At 52.7% G+C, this 22,947-nt stretch overlaps 1 protein-coding gene across 1 annotated transcript in view; it reads right to left on the minus strand.

The window, feature by feature from the left end:
* Positions 1–22,128, minus strand: part of Sh3tc1 (SH3 domain and tetratricopeptide repeats 1) — a 43,077-nt gene extending 20,949 nt beyond the window's left edge. The window contains exons 1-5 of the mRNA XM_041636189.1: positions 22,105–22,128; positions 6,405–6,626; positions 4,223–4,297; positions 1,474–1,601; positions 910–1,015 (exon numbers count right to left, since the gene is read on the minus strand). Of these exons, the coding sequence (XP_041492123.1) occupies positions 910–1,015; positions 1,474–1,601; positions 4,223–4,297; positions 6,405–6,579 (484 nt within the window). The 5' untranslated portion in view covers positions 6,580–6,626; positions 22,105–22,128. The remainder of the gene's footprint in view (positions 1–909; positions 1,016–1,473; positions 1,602–4,222; positions 4,298–6,404; positions 6,627–22,104) is intronic.
* Positions 22,129–22,947: the final 819 nt, after the last annotated feature.

A 22,947-nucleotide genomic window follows, 5' to 3' on the forward strand; every position in this document is an offset into this window, starting at 1 on the left:
CACTCACTCACTACTTCATATGGCCTTGTGTCTTGGGGTTCAGAGATACCAAGAGTGCAGTGCTCTGCACACTGTGATGCCAGTGTCCTCCATGCCCACTTCCATCAATCATGTGCAGGCCTGTGGGATGCTGGGTGTCACTGCCCGCATAGGGACCATCCATCCTGTTATCAAGGACTGTTTAGCTGGGAGGCCTGGCCTCACTCCCTTTATAAAGTCAGGGCAAATGCTGAGAGAACCCTTCATTTACAAATGTCGGCGGACACGGAGGACAGGAACTAAACAGGCTACTGTTTTCTGGATGGCAAAGTCCCTGACTGGTACCTAGAGAGTATCCAAAGGCCAAGCTGACTGATACGAGACTAAACAATGCAGCAGCTTCTGGTGACTCCTCCCTGCCTGCCTGGAGGGCTGAGAAATGGTGAATCCACAGAGATTGTAGGTGTGAATACATCGTTGTCATCCACAAAGTCCTAAAAACCACACTGGGAAACAATTGTACAATTGATATTTTTTTTAAATCTCATGCTTTTTGTTTTTCTAGACAGGGTTTCTCTATGTAGCCCTGGTTGTTCTGGATGGAGCTGGCTCTATAGACCAGGTTGACCTTGAACTCGGCCGTTTGCCTGACTCTGCTGGGATTAAAGGGTGTGCACCACTACCCAGTCAAAAACTCATGTTTTAAGTCAATTTATGAGTCTGTGTTGGCTCACATTTGAACCTTCCTGGACAGCACATAGTCCATGGGCTATCGATTAGACAGGCCTGTACCAGGGTGTCCTTGGGTGCGTGCATCCAGCCTCCCTCTGAGAAATGCAGAGAGGGACCCCAAAGCAGAGTCCCACATGTAATGCTAGGTTTCTCCAAAGGGGGCTCTACAACCCACTGTGGATGCCCACTGTGCCTTACCAAGAGCGTGGTAGGTGGAAAACTTCCATATTTCTTCAAAAGTCTTAAACGTCACCACGATCCGGTCCTGGTCACTGTGGATGGACAGCAACCTGGCTGACAATTCCTTAAGAGGAAGAGACAGTGAGTGACAATATCCCCCGTGGCCTCAGAGGACAGGTGCATGGCTCTGGCCCTGGTTGGGATGACAAGTGCGGGATTCATTCCCTTACACTTCAAAAACTCGTTATGGCTGTCCTCTACTTCCTATTGTAAGTGGTCAGTTGGGATCCAAATCCTGGAACCAGCAGCCCAGAGGTACAGTTTGTTGAGCAGCTGGAGAGCCAGGGCTGTACTAGGGGCGCGAAGGCGGTTATGTGATACAGCGTCTGACTGAAGACAAAAGTCTAAGAATTTCCAGCGTGTAGCTAAAGGAGCTGCCTTCACATGGGCCATGATTCTACCCCAAGTCTGCGATGGTGACACACAGCCCAGTGCTGTCCCTCACTGTCCTGAGTGACTCTTCAACTCTGTCACCTTCCTCTTCTGTCCTGACTTGCTCCCTAGGCCCCTGGGTTGACTCACGCCGAGCACACGAGCCACTTCCCGGCTGTCATTCTCCAGCAGGCGGAGCCGGCTCCTCAGGGCCTGCTGCAGGCTGGGGCTCCGCAGTCCACTCTTCCGCCTTACGGCCAACAACTGCAGGGTCAGATCTGAAGGAGCAGAAAGTGGTTCAGGCAGCTTATCTGGTCTGATGGGGGAAATGCTCCCCACAGCTTCCACCCCTCAGCAGGAGTCTATAATACAACAAACTCCACAACGCCTGTAAAGGCCCGAGTGACTGTTTCCTCTTCAGCCTTATTCTCTCAACTCTTTGTCTGTGTCCTCAAGTAGGGAACAGGGCTCTGGGCCACCATTTTCCTCTCCAGTCGTGGTTTCCCTAGCTGTGCCTACCCTGCACAGGAAGAAGGGGATTCATGTTCATCCGTCCCATGGGCCAGCAAAGAGTACCCATTCAGCCAGGGTCCCTTAGTAACTGTTACCTTCATCCTCCACTCCCACAACCCAGCTGCAGAGGTGAGCCCAACTCAAACCACTGTGGGGATGCCAGGCACTCTGAAGCCTCCATACTGGCTCTTTCCCATCTTCAGAAGGGCCCTGCCCCCACCTTTACCAATCTACCAAGAGTCCCCACCCTTAAGATGCCTTGGCTGGGAAGGGACAGCTGAGCTGCAGCCAGCTCTCCCGGGCCTCTCTCAGACGGTGTTCTGATAGCCACACATCCAGAACCTTGTGTACTATGACCTGGCCTGGCTCCCAGAACTGTAGAGTAGCACAATCCAGTGGGTCTTTCTTCATGATGAATACCCTGTTTGTCTGCATGTTACGTTCAGTGGCCGCCAACCATTTGGGTTTCAGGGCTCTTGAGAGTGTCTCAATGTGGCTGAGGTGGCAGCCTTTTCATCTAGCACAGTAACTTTGAATGCAAGCTGCCCGTGTGATTAGCGTCTCCACCCTGTCCCCAAAATAAAATCTGTTGGCCCTGTGTGATCCTCTCTGCTGCTTCAAGACGTCAAAGCATCCTCCACCCTGTCTCAGCTCTTTTTCCTGCGGTGCCCTGTGCCTAACCTGGGCTAGACCTTCCTCTGCTGTCATTTCCTCTAATGCCTCACCCCAGAATCCAGGCTCCCGGGCAGCCAATTTATCTGTCCCAGTGTTTGGAAATGCTAATCAAACTGGCCCCCTGACCCTCAAGGTCACTTGCAGCAGCCTTCTCAGGGGCCGTTCTCTCCACGGAGGATACTGGGGTGTGGGAGAGGAGTGTGAGGGAAGGAAGGAGAGATGCTGGTTCCCACGTCCGTGGGATAGTCCAGAGCACCTGCCAGCATCTTCTGGCCTGGGGATTCTGATGTCAATATTCTCACCCCAAGTGGCGAAGGTCCAGAGTCTGAGAAGTGTGGAAGTGTCTGGAACAGTGGTTCTCAACCTGTGGGTCGCGACCCCTTTGGGATTGTATATCACCCCCCCCCCCAGATCAGGTATTTACAATTCACCACAGTGGCAAAAATACACTTAGGAAGTAGCAACAAAATGATTTTGTGGTTGGGGGTCACGACACCATGAAGGACTGTATGAAAGGGTCAAGACGTTAGGAAGACTGAGAAGCACTGCTCCGGAATCTTACGTTTCACAAGGAACCTGAGCTGTGAGCGCTTTTGAACTCCCTCTTCCCTGCAAGGGCAGGCTCTGCATTTGCAATTGCCCAATGGTTCATGCACCCCAAGCGACTGCGGGCAGCACTAAGCACCCCAAAGGGGGACTCTGAGGAAGATGGGGATAACAGCAAAAGAGAAAGTTCAATTGCAGAGCCGGGTGCTCAGGCCTCCCACAACTGGAGATAACGGAGAGGCTCCAAAGGGAACTTCCTTAGCCCAATGCTATATGCAGTGCTCCCCAACTGTCCTCAGTAGATGCTAGTGTAAGGGTGCAGAGGCAAGCACAGGCTGACCCTGACCTTCCAGCCTTTCTTGTGTGGAGAGGCTTAGGATCGAAGGCCTATCTATCCTTAGCATCCTGAAGCAGGAACTTGCATTTGCCTTGTTCCAGATAATGTTAATGTGGCAAAGCCCTGGGTGGATTTTGGCGTGCTCCTGAGACTCTCTACACTTGCTTACCTGGTGACGTGGAATGATCCCTCCCCAAGGCCCTGTGTTGAAGTCTTAGTCCTTAGCTTGTGGTGTTAGGAGGTGGTGGGGCTTTCAAGGGGAGGGCCAAAGCTGGGTGTGGTGACTCATGCCTATAATCCTGGCACACAGAAGGCTAAAGCAGGAGGATTGCCTTGAGTTTGAGGCTACCCTGTCTCAAAGAACAAAACCAACTGGGTGTGGTGGCACACACCTTTAATCCCAGCACTCAGGAGGCAGAGGCAGGATCTCTGAGAGTTTGAGGCCAGCCTGGTCTACAAGAGTGAGTTCCAGGACAGGTTCAAAAAGGGACAGCAAAACCCTGTCTCGAAAAACCAAAAAAAAAAAAAAAAAAAAGAAAGAAAGAAAGAAACGAAACCAAAACAATGAAATTGGGGCTGAGTGGGAGTCACTGAAGAAGGCAGGGAGATTGCAAAACCAGTCTCCTCTCTCTTTCAATTCCCAACCATGGGACAAGTGCTCTTTCCTGACAAGTGCCCCCACTGTGACTTGCTTCCCTAGATTCAAAGCAATGAGCCAGCCAACCATGGTGAGCAGAAGGTCCACCCACTCTACCAACCTACCTCTGTGCTGCTGTTGACACAGACCACAGATCTGGTCTGTTGTGAGACCCAGGCCCTGATGCTCACCTGTGGGATATACTGCCGTTTGGCGGGGACGGGTTTCAGCAGCCAGCTCAGCCATGCTGCGGGGAGAAGCTGCATCTGCAACATACCAGACAAGGTGATTAGAGGGGCAAGAGATTCTCCAAACAACCCGGTCCTTCAGAAAGAAGGCTTGGCACCCACTGGACTCCTTTCTCATCAGTCACCTGGCATGCCTCATAAAACCCCCCAAAGAGGGTAAGCTGTGAGCCTGGTAGCATGCCGCAAGAAACAGGTCCTGACCCAGCATGCTCTGGAACCCGATAAGGGCCTCAGAGTGAATTAAGGTGCCATCGGTTGGTATATGCAGCTCCATGCAGTCTTACCCCCTGCAGCTTCAGGACACCGTTCACACCTCATGGCTCTGACCATTCTCCAAGTTCAGATCTCTGACTCTGTCCCCCTTACCAGATGTCTTTCCAGATGCAACGGCAGCATGTCTAAAATTTGCTCTCAAACAATTTAGAAAAATTGTCATGTCTATATATACCCTCGGAGCGAGAAGCAGTGAACACGGAGAAATGCCACATTGGAAACATTCATGGGAGGAGACCAGAGTCGCTTACTCTGTTTCTTGTGACTTCTGCTGCTCCGCCCCCACCCTTCCAGGACTCAGAACTGAGGATGTCCTATCCACTGCGTAGCCTTGCTGCCAGTGGTCCTCAAGACAGAAGTCACTGAATGAGCCTGGTTACAGCCATTCTGATGCCACAGTGTGTGTGTGTGTGTGTGTGTGTGTGTGTGTGTGTGTGTGTGTGTGTGTATGTGTCGTGATGGTGGTGGTAGTGGTGATGGTGGTGGCCGCAATGTTAGGGTTTACTTTACAACCCAGTAATTCCAATTTCTAAGCGTCCACTCAAAAGAAATGAAGAATCGGGTCTACACAAAAGCTTATACCTGTGTGCGTGGCAGGTATCCTAACCATGGAGAGGGGCAGGCAAGATGTCCCTGCTGGCAAAGGTGCTTGCTACTGAGCCTGACAACTTGCGTTCAATCTCTGGGACCCACAGAGCAGCCTCCCGAGGGGAAGTTTCTGGCCACATGGCCCACAATGCTTCCCAAGCTGGTAGTCTCTCCCTGGGTGGCCTGGGGGTGACCCTCAGGACTTCCCTGCTTATCTGCATGTTCCCTTTTGCTTTCCTGCCCAGGAAAAGGAGAGCCATGGCAAGCTGTGGGTTCCCCAGGCCCCAGCCCAGCCAACCCTCCCTTCCTGGGAGGACCATTTCCTGTTTTTGAGTCAGTACCAGACCACCAGGCTCCTCCTCCTCCTCCTCACCCAGGGGCAGAAGGCCCAAATGGCAGGTCTACAATCAGCAGGTACCCAGCCTCTGCACACCAGGCCTGCCTGGGAGGTTAGGGCTCCCTTCTCTTGGTATGTCATTTATTCTTGTGTCAACCTGGAGTGACTTAGAAGGTAGCATTTGGCTAGCTCTAGAGGCCAAAGACCGGACAGCTGAGCAAGTAACAGTCATACAGCATGAGGAAGCTTGAGAAATGGGAGGGCCGGTCCTCTTCCTCTCTCTTCTCTGTCAGGGCCCAAGGACAGCAGTGATGAGGCCCATGGGGTTGCTAAGGTTGCCTCTCAAGTTTTTCAGGTGGGGGAAACTGAGGCCCAAGTCTAGCAGTACCCTGTGGACAGCCATGATAAGAATGAGCCCTCCTGGGATGTGGCCCCTCTGGCTTCCTCATTGTAGTGCCCAGCTGTGTCTGGGTAGCCACACAGCAGGTGGCACAAACCAAGCCTCAGGAAAAGACTTCAGTCCTGGCTTGGCCCTGGTCACTATTGAGCCTGAGCCTTGGTTTGCCGTATGGGAGGGCACTCCACTCTGAGTAATGCAGGGAGCCAATGAGGACAAAGCAGGATAGCATTGCATAGACTAGTCAGTCCATCATGAGTATTTCTAGAACATTCTCTAGATGAGCAAGTTGGCTCCAGGGCAACTTTGCTATCACTGAGGCTCTTAGAGAGGCCCCTGGTCAGCAAAGGACTCACTGGGCCTAGCTGCACTGCACCCAGCTCAGAAGCCTGGCCTTCTTTACTGAACCCAGTGGGCCCAGTGAGTAGTACCAGGGTACCCACTCAGCTCTGTCAGCATGGAAGAGTCAGAAGTACATGCAGTAGACAAATGGACAGGAGGATAAGATGGGCATCAGCAGCTGTACTCACCACCTTTGACTCTTGCCTCAGCCTCCTCAGGCCCTGCTCTCTCTTGACCAGTGGGCATGCTCACGCATACACTGTGGATCTGGTCCCCATGGCTACAGCCTCTTGGAGGCTCCTCGGGGCCCCGTCCCATGGTGAATAGCTCAGCAGTCACCTCCTCCTCTCTGGAGCTCCTCATGACACACAGTGGCCTCAAGGCTAAGAGCTGGGCATGTTGTTGGCCTTCTGTGAAGAGAGGACAGTGGTCAGATGACAGGTCTCTTAGTGACAGGATGTTGTGGTTAGAGGCAGGTCAAGAGAAGAGAAGACTGGCAATACAGGGTGCCCAGCACCTCCAAGATCCGGCAGTGAGCTTTGTTTGCCACAGGTGACCCCACAGCCTGATCTGGGGACCAGACCCATAAGTTTCTGCATGCTCTTCCTACACCTCAGGCCATCTCACCCACCTCTTCAGACCCTCATGTCTGCCATGTTTTTTACAATGGTGGGGCCTTTGTGCAGAGGCTGATATTTTTGACCAGAGAACCCAGACCCTTCACCAGTGAATCCCCCAAGCAACTTTTCAGAGCTCCACTTGACAACTTCCTCCCAAGCTCAGTCAGACAGCTGAATTAGGCTTCCTCAGAACCGGGCACCAACAAGGACATCAAATCAAAGGCACCTCATCTGACAAGACAGGTTTGGTGGGGTGCTGGGTATCTCCCTTCTTGCTCTGCAGGAGGTCCCTGAGAAATGGCTCAGTGTCCGACCTGAGACAGCTGCTCAGACATCCTTGTAGATGTACAGGATGCTGTGGGGACAGGAATGAGCCCAGGCCTCCATCAGACACCTGTGGATGCTGGTTTTCAATGGGATGATCACACACCCCATCTAGCTAGGGGTGAGGGAATCAGCTCAGAGATAGGCAAAGAGGGAAAGAAGGGAGAAAAGGGGAGGGAGGGGTGGAAAGGAGAGAGAAGGGAGGGAAGGGGAGAGAAGGGATCTCGGTTTTGTAGGCTATGGGGTTCCAGACCCCATGACCTCAGTATTACTGGTGACCCCAGGACCTGTCACTGTGCCTCACTCTTCCCTGGTGTCAGAAGTGATAGAAGAACAATGTAACGGGACAGCCATGTTCCTGAATGGTTCTATCATCCATCAGAGGGCACAGAGCACCAGATGCAGGTGAGTGAATGGAAGGGGCCACAGGCAGGGCTATGGAGCACAGGCTAGACTCTCAGCTTTGGTAATTGTGACAGGGCTAGCCACAACACCCTCAGAAAGGACAAAGGGCCCTATGCAGAGGTTGGTTGAATGTCGTTCAGAACACTCCAGCCTACAGGCCTCTCTCACTTCAGGACAGAGTATCTGCCGAGGGTCGGAAGCTTTCATCTCTGTAGACAGAACAGTCATGGGGGCACCCTCTTACTGAGTCCACAGTCTGACCCTACCCTTTCTTACCCCATACTGGGCATGGGATACCCAGATACAGATCCAGAAACCCAGCTGGCAGAGTGCGACCAGAGCCCACATGTGCCACCAACTGCTACCATGAATGGCCCATGCCTACTGATCTGTGATGGGGAACTCCCGCCAGCAGAGGTAGACAGGGAAGTGGGGCATCTGGGCTCCTTTCAGATCTAGGATATAGGTCACAGGACTAGGATGGGCAGGAGCCCAGGCCTACGATGCAGAAAGCAGAGGTGCCAGCAAACTTTTACCCAGGACTAAGGGGTTTGCTGCCATGCCTGGTTTTTTTTTTCTCTCTCTGTGTGTGTGTGTGTGTGTGTGTGTGTGTGTGTGTGCTTGTGCAGGGTGTAGGGTGTAGTGGAGAGGAGAGGCTGGAGTAGAAAAGCCAGGGGTGCTGTGACCGGTCTTCCCCCCAAAATAGGGCAACAGAACCTTTATGAGACTCATTGTACATTAGGTACATCAGGACTGCCTGGCCTGGTTCCTGCTCCCTCCCCAAGAACTGCCCAAGCACATGGAACCGGGCCAGCCAGCCAGGCTTAGCTTTAGGAGGTTTAGAGACATAGGCTACACACCTACTTACCAGTCATCTACTGCCTGGGGCCAAGGCCCATGGAACTTCCACTTTACAAATGGGGAAACTGAGGCTGAAACTGTGCACAAACTTTTTTTTTATTTCGAGACAGGGTTTCTCTGTGTAATAGTCCTAGCTGCCCTGGAGCTAAATTTGTAGACCTGATTGGTCTCAAACTCACAGAGATCCACCTACCTCTGCCTCCCAAGTGCTGGGATTAAAGGTGTGTACCACCACCACCTGAGTGATGCCCATTTCTAGTGGTGGGGAGGAATCTGTAACTCCCTTCACTGATACTGACTGTGAGCCCAAGAGCCTTCTACCTGCTGCTCCCTGTAGCGTTCAGGAGGCTGGCCATCTTGTGGGGGAGGGAGAACTTTCCCTGGGAGTTGCCCACAGAGACCCCAGCAGGGATTCGGCACAGAGTGACAGAACCCTAGATGGCTGAATCAGGAACGGGAGGAGTCAATGCAAGTCCCCATGGGCACTGCTGGCACCATGAGGACTGGCCCTGGCCTAACTCATGGCATCTTCCCTTCTACAGATCAAGGGTGGCAGGATCCCCATTCTGTTGTTGCAATAAACACTGCTGCCCCCTAACCTGTGCCAGGCCTGTGAGCAGCTGGGTAGTCAGTCACATAGCAAGGAGTGTCAGCTGCAGGTGGTCACCTAACCTTGGGGGTAGGCAGCTGGAAAAGGAGAGAGATTCACAGGGAGGAGACTTGGGTCCCTAGGAGAAGTGGCCTCAGTGAGCCCCTGACCTACCCATCCAGGACCTGCCTTTCATGGAATCCAATAGGTTTATTTGCGGACAAATCCTTCTCATTCTCCAACTATGCCTGAAGGCTAAGATCTGAGATATGCAGATAGGAAAGAGATATCTCATACCAAGGGTACCAAGAGGACCCTGGATCCCTACAGACACCTGTTTACCTCAACATTCAATCACAAAGGAAAACAAACAAACAAACAACTTCAGGCCCCAGGATCCTGGCATGGCCCAGTTCACAGCACAGGGACAGAATTACAGACCAAGTCTGCCCTCCTGTCCCCTGTCCTAAGGCACGGTCCCAGCTGGTCATGCCTGAGATCCTCCAGGCCATCCTTCAGGCACTGGCCCTATCAGCCTGACCCCCTCCACAACCTAAGACCAGCCTGAGCCTGGACTTGTGTCCTTCCCTGCCTTAGTTTACCAAACTGTCACCCTGGTTCCTACCACCGCAGAGGCCCACAGTCTTTCTTGCCCAGGTCTGTGAGGATAGGTACATGCCCAAGGGGTAGGTGACTTCTGATCCCCTCTGGTGTAACACAACGGGGCCCTCAACCAAGTATTTGATCCAGTCTCTTGAGTGAGGCCCTGGTCTATAGGGTCTGTGGCTTCCAATCACTGCCCCCCCCCAACTCACCATGTCCCACCCCAGTGTTCTTAGTCTTCTCTCTCTGCCACTTAGACCTTCAGGTGTCCCTACCTCCAGGCTGGCCAGTGTCACTACAGAAGCTGACCGATGCCCACTAAACTTTCCATTCCTGGGTCAGGGAGGCACTCAGGGGTCTCACACAGACCTGGGACTGGGCTTGAAGTGTTTCTCAAGAAATGGGACTCCCAGCTGAGGGAACTTCCACCTACTCATTGAAGGCCCCCAAACTGCAATCACAGTGGGGCATAAGAGCCCCAAAGAGGACGTGGGCCCTGTCTGCAAATGTGGAGCCACCTCCTCCCTACACAGATCTCCACAGGCTTGCTTGGCCTGCTCCAGCAAGAGAAGCAACCCGGAGTCCAGCCAGCCCAGCCCCAGATGGTGTCCAAAAGCCTCAAAAGTACACGTGCTGGGTTCAAGTGACTAAAAGTGGTGTACGGAGTCTCCTTCCAGCCTTTGCTTTCTGCCCAGGCGGCAGAAGCATGAGGTGACCCCAGGTCCATCACCGCAGGCTCTGACCTCCAACGCCCACCTAGTTTACTGCTGGAACACAGAGACCTAGGACCAATCTCAGTGGGGGAAATGTTCTATGCCTCAGTTTACCGACCCGTAAAATGAGAACGAAAACACCCACTCAGGGTGTTAGGAACATCAAGCAGGCAGACAGCACGCTGGCTTACAGCCGGCATCAGTACTGTAGGCTGGACGGAGGAGCCTCTATGGTTGGCCCTGCCTGTGTCTCAAAAGATCTGGCCGGAGACCCATCAATGGACTTCCTGAAACTAGGCTTTGCAGGACTGTTGAGACTTTGCCTGGAGGTGGCAGTGTTCTCCACAGGGTGGGGACTTGGTTGGAAACAGGTGGTTTCAGATGAAGCTACCCTCAGTCCTGTTGGATGTTGGATTAGAATGGTCTCAACAGATAGGTGGTCATGCCAGATTAGAGTGAGCCTCTGCCTGGTGCCTGGGGTCTACAAAGACCAGGGCACACAGACGAGGAGGGCACATGACAGAGGCAGGAGCCACTCAGGCACAAGCAGAGTCTGGAAGAAGCAGGAAGGACCTTGCCTTGGGAGCTCTGGAGGCTGTACCCTTCCTTGTCTCTGACTCCTGGCCTTCAAACCCTAAGAGAACAATTTCTGTCACAGTCTGTTATGGCAGCCATAAACACGGTGACAGCCTGAAGGTTTCTCTCCTGGGAAATGGGCTTCACACACCCACATCGTGGCATCTGTGACTCCACACACTTAAGACACTGGCATCCCGCCTGCTGCAAAAAGTTCCGTGAAACCAGCAACCTAGTGACGGTCATGTAAAGGTGGCACCTTTCAGCACCCTCCTCAGGCTTCACCTTTACCTCAGCCAGGAGGATGACCCTCACTCCACCCATGCCACAGATGTGGAACACAAGGTTTGGCCCAGCCACAGTCCCAAAAGCAGGGGACTGTAAGTCAGGTGGCGGGAGTCTGGTCCCTCACCCCGAGCACAGGTCCTGGAGCCCTGGAGTGCTAGAGCCCTAAAACAGGCTGCTCCTATGAGGTCTCCAGAGACAGTAGTCAGTAACCCTAGCCAAGATATGCATTTCATTGGTTAACATAGAGACCCAGAGTGACCTCACAGTGGCCCGGTCACAGACACAGGGGCGCCACAAGCTCCACACTAGCATGGGCGTTCTTGTCATGGGCTGCAATGAACAAAAACTAGAGTTCAATACTGGGGCCCACTGGCTTTTGAATCCCATGTCTTTTCCCGACCTCAAGGACACATTCGCAAGGGCCAGGTCACAATTAGCTGTTGGTCTCATCTGAGCAATCTTGACAGTCTAGCAGAAGAACCCTGGGGTGCTGAGTGCCAGTCTCTAACAGCTCCCTGGCAGGGTTCTGGCACAGCCCAACCCTAAACAAGCCAGAAGAAAGAGGAAGGTTGAATACTATTCTTAGATACAGTTGTGGCAAAGCCTGGCTCTACCAATCACAGCCAACTCACAAAATCCATGTCCCTTTCCGGAGCCCCCCTTACCTGCACTTGGTTCCTCAGAGAACCGCCTTCCAGGCTCAGGGACGCAGGTGCCAGGTGGCCACGTCTGGCTCAGCTCCTTGCTGACTGGCCGGCCCACAGGCTGTCTGTCTCCAGCTGGCCTGGACAGGCAGGGGCCGCCCACAGCCGGCTGGCTGACTGATCAGTACTGCCACCGCCCCCCTGTTTCCTGCCCTGCTTCCTCCCTGAGCCTAGGGGCCTGGAGACCCAAGGCGGGCTGAGTACTCCAAGCTCTCCACTGACCGGTTGATCATTAGCTCCTTGTGGACCAGAGCCAGGCCCTGTCACTGCCTGCTCACTGCCAGCCTTGTGCTCTGTGGTGAAGGCTGGGGACACCCTCAATGCTGAGATTGGGGAAGTCCACCGGAAGCCGGCCCTAAGGCCCTGCTAACCCCAGTCCAGCTCTCTGTTCCCTTTTCCCTGCTACACACGTGCGTACACATGCATGCAGATATGTGGGTGGCCTCAGAGACATGTGTGTGGGTACGCAGGCCTCACACATATGTCTGCATGCATATTGCACGAAATACACATGCCCTGCTTCTCACTCTGCCCCTGGCACCATCTCAGCCCTCTGATTCCAACGGGTCCATTCTGGAACGGGCCAGCCTCCTTTTCAGCTTGCAGGTACTACAGCCTTGGAACCGGCCTGAGCGGGTAGACACTTTCCCTTTCCCACAGGCTGAAGTCTATCCTGAGAACTTCCCTATGACCTCAGGCCCATGCAGAGCCCACCCTGAAAAATGGGGCTGGTCTGCCTGCCACACTGGCTAGGTACTGTGGGTCTCTCCCGCCTGCCTGTCTCCATTTGTGAGGGGTTCTGAGGATGTAGGTACACTATGTTTCACATCTCTCTCCAGAGAACATAGACCCATGGGATGCTAGCCTCCCACTAGGCCTGTTTTTCTGAAAGCTGTGTCAGTAGAGGTCCCTGCAAGCCCACACCCATACATGGGTCTGGAAGTATTTCCTCTCCCGGCTATTGTCCCCACTGCGCCCAAACCAGTATCCTGTTTGTCTCAGAAGCTGCTCTCTTGGCCCAAGGCCAGGGGGATTTTCTGAGAGACTCCCCCAGTGTGTGCAGGGCACTCCGGGGCCATCCAGTAGGGGAACCATCTTTCTGATCCAGGGCTCTTCAGTAGGGCCATCCTCAAGTTATGAGGTACAAACCAAAACCACATAGCTCTGGCTTCCAGAGGGCCACTCAAACCCCAGTCTGCCTCTCTTGAGATCCCTCCAGAAGAACCTGTCACTTTCCTGAGCCTCAGTTTCCCCTTTGCAAAAAGTAGAGTTGGGGGGGGGGGCACTCGGCTCCCACAGTTCTGATCCATGACATGGCTGTAGCATGTTCAAGTTGTCATTGCCATGATGCTGATCCCTTGGGTAGATCACACCATGGGACTTTGTGACAGCCCAGTGCAACTGTCATCCCAGTGACCCCAACAGGTTTGATATCAAATAGAGACGTATCTTTCCCAGGGTTCTTCAATATAGGCAAGCACTGGAACCAGGGTCTTTTCTCCCTTACCCCCTCACTCTTTGGTATCTATGTCTAGACAGAGGCAGCAGGCCCTATTCCTAGGAACCCCCAAAATCAGGCCCTACCCTGAGAGATGAGGTTTCCAGAGCATCCCAGGCTCATGCTTTAAAAGCCAAGCCAAACAGCAGTGGCCCCACTTCTCGTCCCTCTTCATCACATAACTTCCTCGGCGCTACTGAGATACATTAGGCACGAGAGTGACCCATAGCCAGTTGCTCCTCACCCGTCGCACCTCTTGTCCCAGCTCTTCTCATTTCCTCACCTGCCCCAGGAGGGGAAGTCACAGATGGAGCTACGGGGAAGGTATGTTATCCTCCTCAGGGAGGTCTCGCTGACAGAAGCTCGCCTTCTGAGGCAGGCTCTCCCTGCCCACCCAGGCCAATGAGGCACACATTTAATGAAGTCATAGGCACAGCTACTATTTTGGACTGTCCTGTGACTATTAAATGAAAGAGCAGGATGCATCTAAGACAGGGGACAGAGCCATCCCGGGGAGGCCATGGTGCCATTAAACCACAGTGGGGACAAAGGAAAGTTCCTGGCCCTCTCACCTAGTGTCCTTGTTCTCCCCAAACATACTCTGAGGCTCTAATTCCACACCCTCTGCATAGTATCCCCTTGTGTGGCACACTCAAAGGCTTCTTTGGAGACAAGTGTACCATTGCAAGGTTCTTCTGCTCCAGGCTCTACCAATGAGAGAGTCCACATCTGCCCACCAGGATCCAGCTATGGCTTGAAGCCCCAAAACCATGGTGGCCCACTGTATCAACTCTGATACCAGGATGCCATGACTGACTTGGAGGGCAGGTAAGGCAGACAACAGAAGCAGGACTTCCTGGAAGTGGAAGATTCTAAGCCAAACTCTGGAGGGAAACTAGGCAAAGATGTATTATTGTGAGGGGTCTCCAAGAGGACAGGTGAGCTCTGAAAACCACTTAAGCCCAAGTATATCCCAGAGGACTAAGCCTCTGGAAGCAACCCACTCCCTAACACGGGCAGCTAGGAGAGGCTAGCCGCCCTGCCCTGCGGTTAATCTGTAACGGACTATAAAAATGTTGAGCTCAGTAGAGCAGAGGCCTCCAGCAGAGCCTCAAAGATCATTAGAGAACATGAAGACAAGCATACTTTAAGGCCCAGAGAAGAAATGTGTTTAGCTTTGCTGACCGTCACGTCTGTTATAATTCTGCCATCATAATGGGGCATTAGAGAAGTAGCCAAGGATAGGCATGACCATCCTCCACCACCACTTTTCACAGCAGGGGACCAGGTCTGGCCTATGAGTGTGGTCTGTGGACTGCTCTGTTGAGGCCTTGAGGCAGATAAGGTCATGCTGTCCTGAATACCAGTGGCTCACTTAGGCCCCTGTGACAGACTGGGCATGCAAAGCCTCAGTGCGGGGGAATCCCTGTTAGGACATGAGATGGGGCTAAGAGATGGTGCGAGCAGCTGACTTGTGTAGAATACAGGAATGCAAGCTTTCTCTACTCTGGGAGGGTGGACACAGTCACACAGAGGACAGTAAACCATCTGTTTTCTCGTGGTTCTAAGGAAGACTTTTGGGTGACAAGGCAGCAGTTGACATCCTTCAGGACTGCACACGGGGAAACTGAGGCTTGTGAAGAGAGTCACCCTCAGCCCCTTGCACAGGAAAGAGGGACTTCAATATATTTTCATTTCCAGGCTAATTCTTAGAGATCAGCTCTGTCTACATACGGGTACAGCCTTGGGGATGCACCCTAGCCTGATTCTCCCTGTGTCAAAGCTGCCTAGCCCTGAACCCAGTTTGTGTCTCTGCAGTGTCCTGCAAACATCAACCAGTCTAAGCACACACTTCCCATGCACCTCTGTGAGAAACAAAATTATATCAGCTAAGAGTTCTTTCCGGAAACTGAGGTCCCCAGGCCGTATTACTGCCCTCTAAGGTGGGCAGGAGGACTTGAAGCAGGGATTTCTGCAGCCCTGCCCCCCAACATCAGCCACAGGCTTAAAATGGGGGCAACAGCTCTGAGGCCACTTCGGTTGTTACGGAGGCACACACAGACCCACTTCGGTTGTTACGGAGGCACACACAGACCCACTTCGGTTGTTACGGAGGCACACACAGACCCACTGCGGTTGTTACGGAGGCACACACAGACCCACTTCGGTTGTTAGGGAGGCACACACAGACCCACTTCGGTTGTTACGGAGGCACACACAGACCCACTTCGGTTGTTACGGAGGCACACACAGACCCACTTCGGTTGTTACGGAGGCACACACAGACCCACTGCGGTTGTTACGGAGGCACACACAGACCCACTGCGGTTGTTACGGAGGCACACACAGACCCACTTCGGTTGTTACGGAGGCACACACAGACCCACTGCGGTTGTTACGGAGGCACACCACAGACCCACTTCGGTTGTTACGGAGGCACACACAGACCCACTTGCTCTCTCAGCCGCTTTCCATTTCTTCACTCCTAGCTAAACCTCTAGTGCTGTCGGTGTGCCTGCCACACCACACACCCCAAGCTACCTTTGCTTCAGCTGCAAGCTCAACATCAGCTGTGGATGCCAAAGGCCCCCTCCCTGATCTCTCCAACCAAGCAAACTGCATGTACCCAGTCCTCCTTTGTCCTGCTCTTGTGCCAGCTAAGTGCGAGGGGACTGCTTACCTGGAGCCTGGAATCAGGCTTGGCTCCTATATTTCCCTCCCGCCTCCTGTGGAACATCGTGTATGGCCCTGGAGAGACAGAGGGGCATCCGCAGGCAAGCCCTCCCTGCCTGCTCTGAGCAGGAAGCCCCAAGGTGACAGTCACACCTGCACCCTTCACAACCCCGGAGCCCAGCTGTGATGTTTCCCAAGTGATGTAATGGAGGAGTGACCAGAGGGATCACTGCTCTGATGCCAAGCCAGGTGTGTACTGTGGGGTCTCTTCTCGTCTGCTAAAGGAAGGGGCTTGCCCTTCGCCTCTATTCATACTATTCGTACACAAAAGACAACCTGGAGACAGACACCTATCTCCCACTGTTCACCCCCATACACAACTCTCCTCAGAGGTGACTGAAGAAGAGCAGGTTCTGGAGTTGACAGTTCAGATGAGTCCTCTGGATAGCTACCTCAAATTCAGCCTCCAGGTCTGCCTGGCTCAGCACCTGCTAGGTATGAAGAAGCAGGGGCACAAAGGAAGCTGTTATCTTTACTCATGATAGTTCAGCCGGGTAAGAGTAGAGACGGACCAGTGCTGAGCATCAGAGATGTGGCCGAGCCACCCACAAGAGTTCACGGTCAAGTGGCAATGATAGCTATCGGGGCCAGACAAATAAAATAGCTCCTCCCCCACCACTGGGACAGGACAGGCAATAGGCCAGTGACTAAATCTTGGCTGTAGATGGGTGGAAATGGCCTGGATGTGGAATGCCCAGACAGCTGGGGCTCAGGAAATGTGACTGAATGCATTTCCATATGGTCACGGAGTGGCTGGAGGTGCCAAGAGGCAAGAGAATACAATTGGTGGACTGATGGGCTGATGAATCAACCACGGATAGGTAGGTAAGCAGATAATAGGCCGGAATGCAGGCAGACCAATAGACAGACAGACAGACAGATAGATGGGTGAATGAATTATTGGTGGCTCAACAGGTGCCCACTGTGATATGACTATGCCAAGAGGACACGGATACTCACTTGAAAAGGTCCCAGTGGATGCAGCTAGAACAATTTGAGCAAGAAAATGAGGCAGCAGGTGGAGGACAGCTCAACGCGTGATATCTGTTCTTGGCTGTCAGTTCGCCACAGCCGCAATGAGCTAAAACCCAGGTGGCTGAGCATACCTGTGAAGGATTTTTCTTTTTCTTAAAAAAAAAAAAAGACTTATTTTTAACCTGGGAAGACCCACCTTTCATGTGTGCCACACCTTCTGCTGGCAGCCTCTGTAAAGGACGTGGAAGAAGGAAGCTTGTTCTCTTCGCCTGCTCTCGCCCACTCTGGCAAGCCCGTTCCCTCACTGGATTTGAAGCCTTTAGGAGTCCAGCATATACTGAAGACCACTTGAGACATCCAGCCTCGTGGACTGAAAAACTACCTCCAGACATTGTTGAAGTAGCTGAACTACAGATGGTAAACCATTCTAATAAATTCTCTTTATATGTTGACAAAATTTATGTTCATTCTGTTTGTTCTGTTCCTCTTGAGAACCCCGACTAATACACAAGGTATAAGATAATGGCCCTAAATCTAGCTAAGCATGGTGCTTTGAATGAGAATGGTTTCTATAGGCTTATATATATGATTTTTTGTTTTGTTTTTGTTTGTTTGTTTGTTTTTGGAGATAGGGTTTCTCTGTGTGGCCTGGCTGCCCTGTAACTCACCATGAAGTCCAGACTGGCCTCCAATTCAGAGATCTGCCTACCTCTGCCTACCGAGTGCTGGGTTTAAAGGTGTGCACCACCACTGCCTGACCACAGGTATATATTTGAATGTTTGGTTCCTAGTGGGTGGACTGTTTAGGCAGGATTAGGAGGTGTGTGGCCTTGGAGGAGGTGTGTCATGGGTGGGGGACTTTTAGGTTTCAAAAGCCCACACCAAGGCCTGTGTCAAGCTGCCCCTGCCCTGGATCAGTACATAAGCTCTCAGCTACTGCTCCAGTGCCACGCCTGCCTCTTTGCCCCCAGGTTCCCTGCCGTGATTGTCACTGATTTATCCTCTGATACTGGAAGCAAGTCCCAGTTAAATGCTTTCATTTGGAATTTGCCTTGGTCATGATGTCTTTTAACAGCAATAGAAAAGTTATTGAGACCGTGTCTTGGGGTTACTATTGCTGCGAAGAAATGCCATTGGCCACAGCAACTCTTTTAAAGAAAACATTTAGTTGAGAGTGTCTTGCTTACAGTTCAGAGACTCCGCCCATTACGATCATGAAGGGGAGCATGGCAGTGTGGAGGCAGACATGCTCCTGGAGCCCAGGGTGCTGCATCTGGCAGACATCAGGAAGTTGACTGTCACACTGAGGGAAGAAAAGGACCTCAAAGCCCAACCCTACAGTGACACACTTCCAACAGAAGGTGTGGCCAAGATTAAAGGTGTGCCCTCCAGCCTCAAGGTCTGGATTAAAGGTGTGTGTCGTCCAGCCTCCTCCACTCCCTAGAGCTTCTGTGGGCCAAATGCATTCAAACTACCACAGACAGTAGGTAAACGGGGTGGTGGGGAGGGGACACGACATAGGCCACTCAGTGCATTCCACAAACATGTTACTCTCCTACCCCGACTACAAGAAACCTGACAATTACTCCCTAAGTGTACCATACATGGTGACTTCCCCAGGACAGTTTAGAGGGGACCAGAGCAATCCTATCATACAGACTCATGACCAGCAAAGCAAGGGGCCAGGGTCAGAACCAACATCAGGGTCCTGGGATCCCATCACCCAATCCCACAAACCCAGGCAAATCCTACTGTGTATGTGGAACGGGGTAGGGGGACACGTGGGGCGGGCATTCACTCTGCTCTGCAGTCAGGGAAGACTTTTAGAACTCAGTTGGTTGATTCTTGAGCGGGTCTTGGAGGCTGCATGGGTGTAGAGTGCTGGGCCGCGTGATACTCAAGGTGGACGAGTCCTAAGTGGACCTGACAGAGGAGGGAGGTGGAGGCAAGCTCACGCCATGGTGAGACACATCTGCAGTGATGGTCCCAGTCCTCCTTTACCCCCGAGGGGACGACAGTGGGGACAAGAAACAGTTGGGTAACAGATCTCACCAGACACCTACATTTGAGCAACGGTAGTCCAAAGAGGGCTGACTTCCCCCATTCCTATCTATTACCTTAAAACTTGACAAGATGTTGACTGGCCCCTGACAAGGCCCCCTTTGTCACTGCCAAGGTTAGATCAGCAGCACTGACATCCGTCACCACATCCTTGGCAGGTAGCCCAGATCAGAGCACCACTAGGTCACCAAGACTTGCAATCACAATTGCAGTCACCTTTGGCCAGCAGCCTCATTCCTGGATTCTCCTGTTCAGATTGCTGCCTCCGGTGTGGGGACAGGTGCCAACCAACCCAGCTGTTTACAACACCCAGCACCTTGGAAATAGCCTGGTGTCAGATAAGTCACACTCCCTCCCACACTGCATAGCAAGTGCAATGATAAAAAGCCAGGACTTTCCCTGCATGCCCACGAAGTATGCTCTGGAGACACATCGGGCAGGAAGCGAGGCAGGAGCAAGCTCATGCCACCTGGGCACTAGAGCACACTCCATTCCTCTGCAGGTGAAAAGAAACCAGGTTCCTAGGATGCATGGGGCCCGCAGAGAGGGTGTCACAGGGGAGTTCAGGGGACTTTGGAGTGAAACCATCTGATGACATTGTGAAAATGGGCGTGACACCCTTGGTGTTCTCAGGAGACACTGACCAGCACAGAACAAAGAGCGGACCTCAGTGGAGACACAATCAGGGGAACAGGGGGACACTCCAAGACGTGTAAACAAAACAAACAAACATAGGCAAAACAAACAAACAAACAAACAAAAATAATTCCATGGGTTACTAGTGCATGGTGGATCTTATTAAAACTGAAGCCGGGAGAGTGGTTCTGGGACAGAATAATACATTCAGGGATTTGAATGTGGAGAGGCCTCCAGCTGTATTAACATCTGCACTAGATCCTGAGTGGATAACCCCTTGTGTTGGTTACTTGTTTGTCTAACATAAGCTAGGGCCAGCTGGGAAGAAGGAACCTCAATGGAGAAAATACCTCTATAAGATTGGCCTGTAGGCTCCTCTGTGGACCATTTTCTTGATAAATGATTAATGTGGATGGTTTTGGCAGGTGGTCACATGATATATAAGAAAGCAAACTGGTTAGGCATGGTGACATACACATTTTAATCCCAGCCCTTGGGAGGCAGAGGCAGGTGGATCTCTGTGAATTTTAGGCCAACCTGATCTACATAATGAGTTCCAGGTCAGCTAGAGCACATGGTGAGATTCTGTCTAAAGAAAGAAAAAGCAGACCAGGCAGGTCTTTAATCCCAGCACTCAGCAGGTAGAGGCAGGTGGATCTCTGAGTTTGGGGCCAACCTGGTCTACACAGTGAGTCCCAGGACAGTCAGAGCTACATAGTGAGAACCTGTCTTGAAACAAACAAAAGATAAAGCAGCACTCCTCCATGGCCTCGGCTTCAGTTTTGGCTTTCAGGTCCCTGCCTTGGCTTCCCTGCATGGTGGACTACAAACTGTAAGCTGAAGAAAACCTTCCCCACACCAGCTGCTTTTGGTCCTGGTTTTTATCACAGCTGTAGAAAGGCTAACATCCCTGCACTACCCTGACACGAGGCACCAACAGAGGGGACAGAGGGCTGTTCAGGACTCTCACCCTGCCTTCATCTGACACATTCCGAATACTGAAGTCTCTAAATCCCCACCAGAGGACAAGGCTAGACACACTTGGACGGCAAATGACTGAGGCTCAGAGATGGGCACAGGGGATGGGATCCTGATGAAGGTCATACCCCAGCCCTCCTACAGCAGCACCTGCACAGGACTTTGGGCCACACCTTCTCGTGCTGTTAACTACAGAAACTAGGATTCTCCTACAGTCCTGAAGCACCAGGGAAAATAAGGCAGGCTTTTGAAATGGCATCTTGTTCCAAATTTGTGGAATTGTGAGCCTCAGCCCTGTTGGGTTTCTGGAGGGCAGAGACACACCCTTCACCATGAACAAAGTTCTGCTGGGGCCATGCCTCTACTACAATACACACACACAGGTTACAAAGGCACCCTGGGGGGCAAGAAGGAGACATTCCTGGGTTTATGGCACCCAGGGACAAACAGATTCTCAGGAGGCCTACCCCTTTCTCTAGGGCCTGAGCTGGCCTTCTGAGCTTCAGAACAAAGTACAGACACTCACCAGGCCGGGGCAGCCTTAAAATCCAAGGGCCAACAGACTCACTCAGCAGTACTACCTTTCATTCCTGGCCTGAGAGGGGAGGGGGATGGGAGGATGTCAGAGCCCTACTGTTCCCAGGGGCTGGTAGCTGGCAGCAACTTTAGCCCCTGGAGAGGAGAGGCCTGTGCTGGGTTGAGAATGGAGGAGTTTGGGAGAACAGCACAGGGTCCCTGGCCTTTGGTGCTGGTGTCCAGCAGGTGGGAAACATTAAAAGGTGGCCAGCATCCTGCCGTCAGATCGCAGACTCTGCAGGACTCCTGCTTGTCTACAGCATGCCTGGTACTGTACAGTAGCAACAGTGGTCACTGGCCACATGCAGACACTGCTCTGGGCACCCAGAAGTACACCCTCAGTGGCTAGATGAGGGGACTGGTGCTCAGAGGAGTGGAGCTGCCCAAAGACACTCACCCAACACGTGTGGCCCCAGACCACGGGGACTTTGCTACTCCACAAGGCACTGGTCCAGTCTGGCTCTGAGTAGTGTGGGAAGACCACACCCTCTACCTCAGACCTGACTTCAGCCCTGACAGGGCCCAGTTCCACACACTTTTCAGACTGGAGGACACTAGTGTCCCTCTCCTTGACCACAGCCACCTGGAACCTGTCCTCCCTGCTGCTCCAGACCAGACCTGACCTGTTCAAGTGCTGCCCACCCTAGCACCCCCTCTATAGCCCTTACCTGTTCTCACAGGTGAGCAGATTGTAGACCCCCCCCCCCCCGTCCCCAGGGCAGACCCAGCAGAACCCTCTAGAACTTACCCTGCCTGGAGAGCAGATGCTGCCAAGGAGGAGGGGGTGGCTAGGGAGCCTTCAGGTCCTTTACCTGCACTGGATGACTGTCTCAGTCCTCAGGAGGCCCTGCCCAGGCCACTGGTCTCCAATCAGGCAACCTGAGTCATCAGCCGGCTGGGCCCGCCCTGCTGGGAAAGGGCCAGCCTCTTTTGACCTCCTCCTCCTTATCAGCTGTCAGTTCTTGGTCAGCATTCCCTTGCTGGGTGGAGGAGCTGTTTAGGAGCTCTGCGGAGACCTGGGGGGAGGGGTATGAGAGGAGCCCAGACAACAGAGAGTAGTGGCAGGGCAGTAGGACAGCTCACAGAGGAACTGCTGTGCTAGGACCCTGTTGTCTAGCTCACTCTCACCAGGTGGGGCTGAGATGACACACGACACGGGAGTTGGCCAGCACTGGAAGAGCACTTACTGTATGCCTCCAGGCCCCGTGTAGAGCCAGCAAAGCAACGGCAAAGATGGGTAGATCCCCAAGTGACGTCTAGAGAAACTATTCCCAAATGTGGATGTCCCTAAAGTTAGGTCCTGGCCCCTACACTTGCTTCGTGAGGGTAACAAACTTGGGTTCTTTTTAAGAGTTGCTAAATGATCCTTGTCAGCAAGTGAGTCTGAATCTCCGCTCTAAATATGACTCCTGTTATCAACAGGTGGCTGTAACCCTGCCCGCTAGGGCCCCCTAGCTGCCAAGGTGAGGCTGCTGTCTCCTGACTGACTGGGTGACGCCAAGAATGTGTGTGTGTGTGTGTGTTTCAACCTTTCTGGGCTTCTCTTTCTTCCCATTCAGAATGAAAGAACCCAAGGAATTTTAGCACGGGG

Source organism: Microtus oregoni, unplaced genomic scaffold, assembly GCF_018167655.1.
Source record: "Microtus oregoni isolate MIOR12 unplaced genomic scaffold, Mior012 000049F_ref0000343, whole genome shotgun sequence".
NCBI lineage: Eukaryota > Metazoa > Chordata > Mammalia > Rodentia > Cricetidae > Microtus > Microtus oregoni.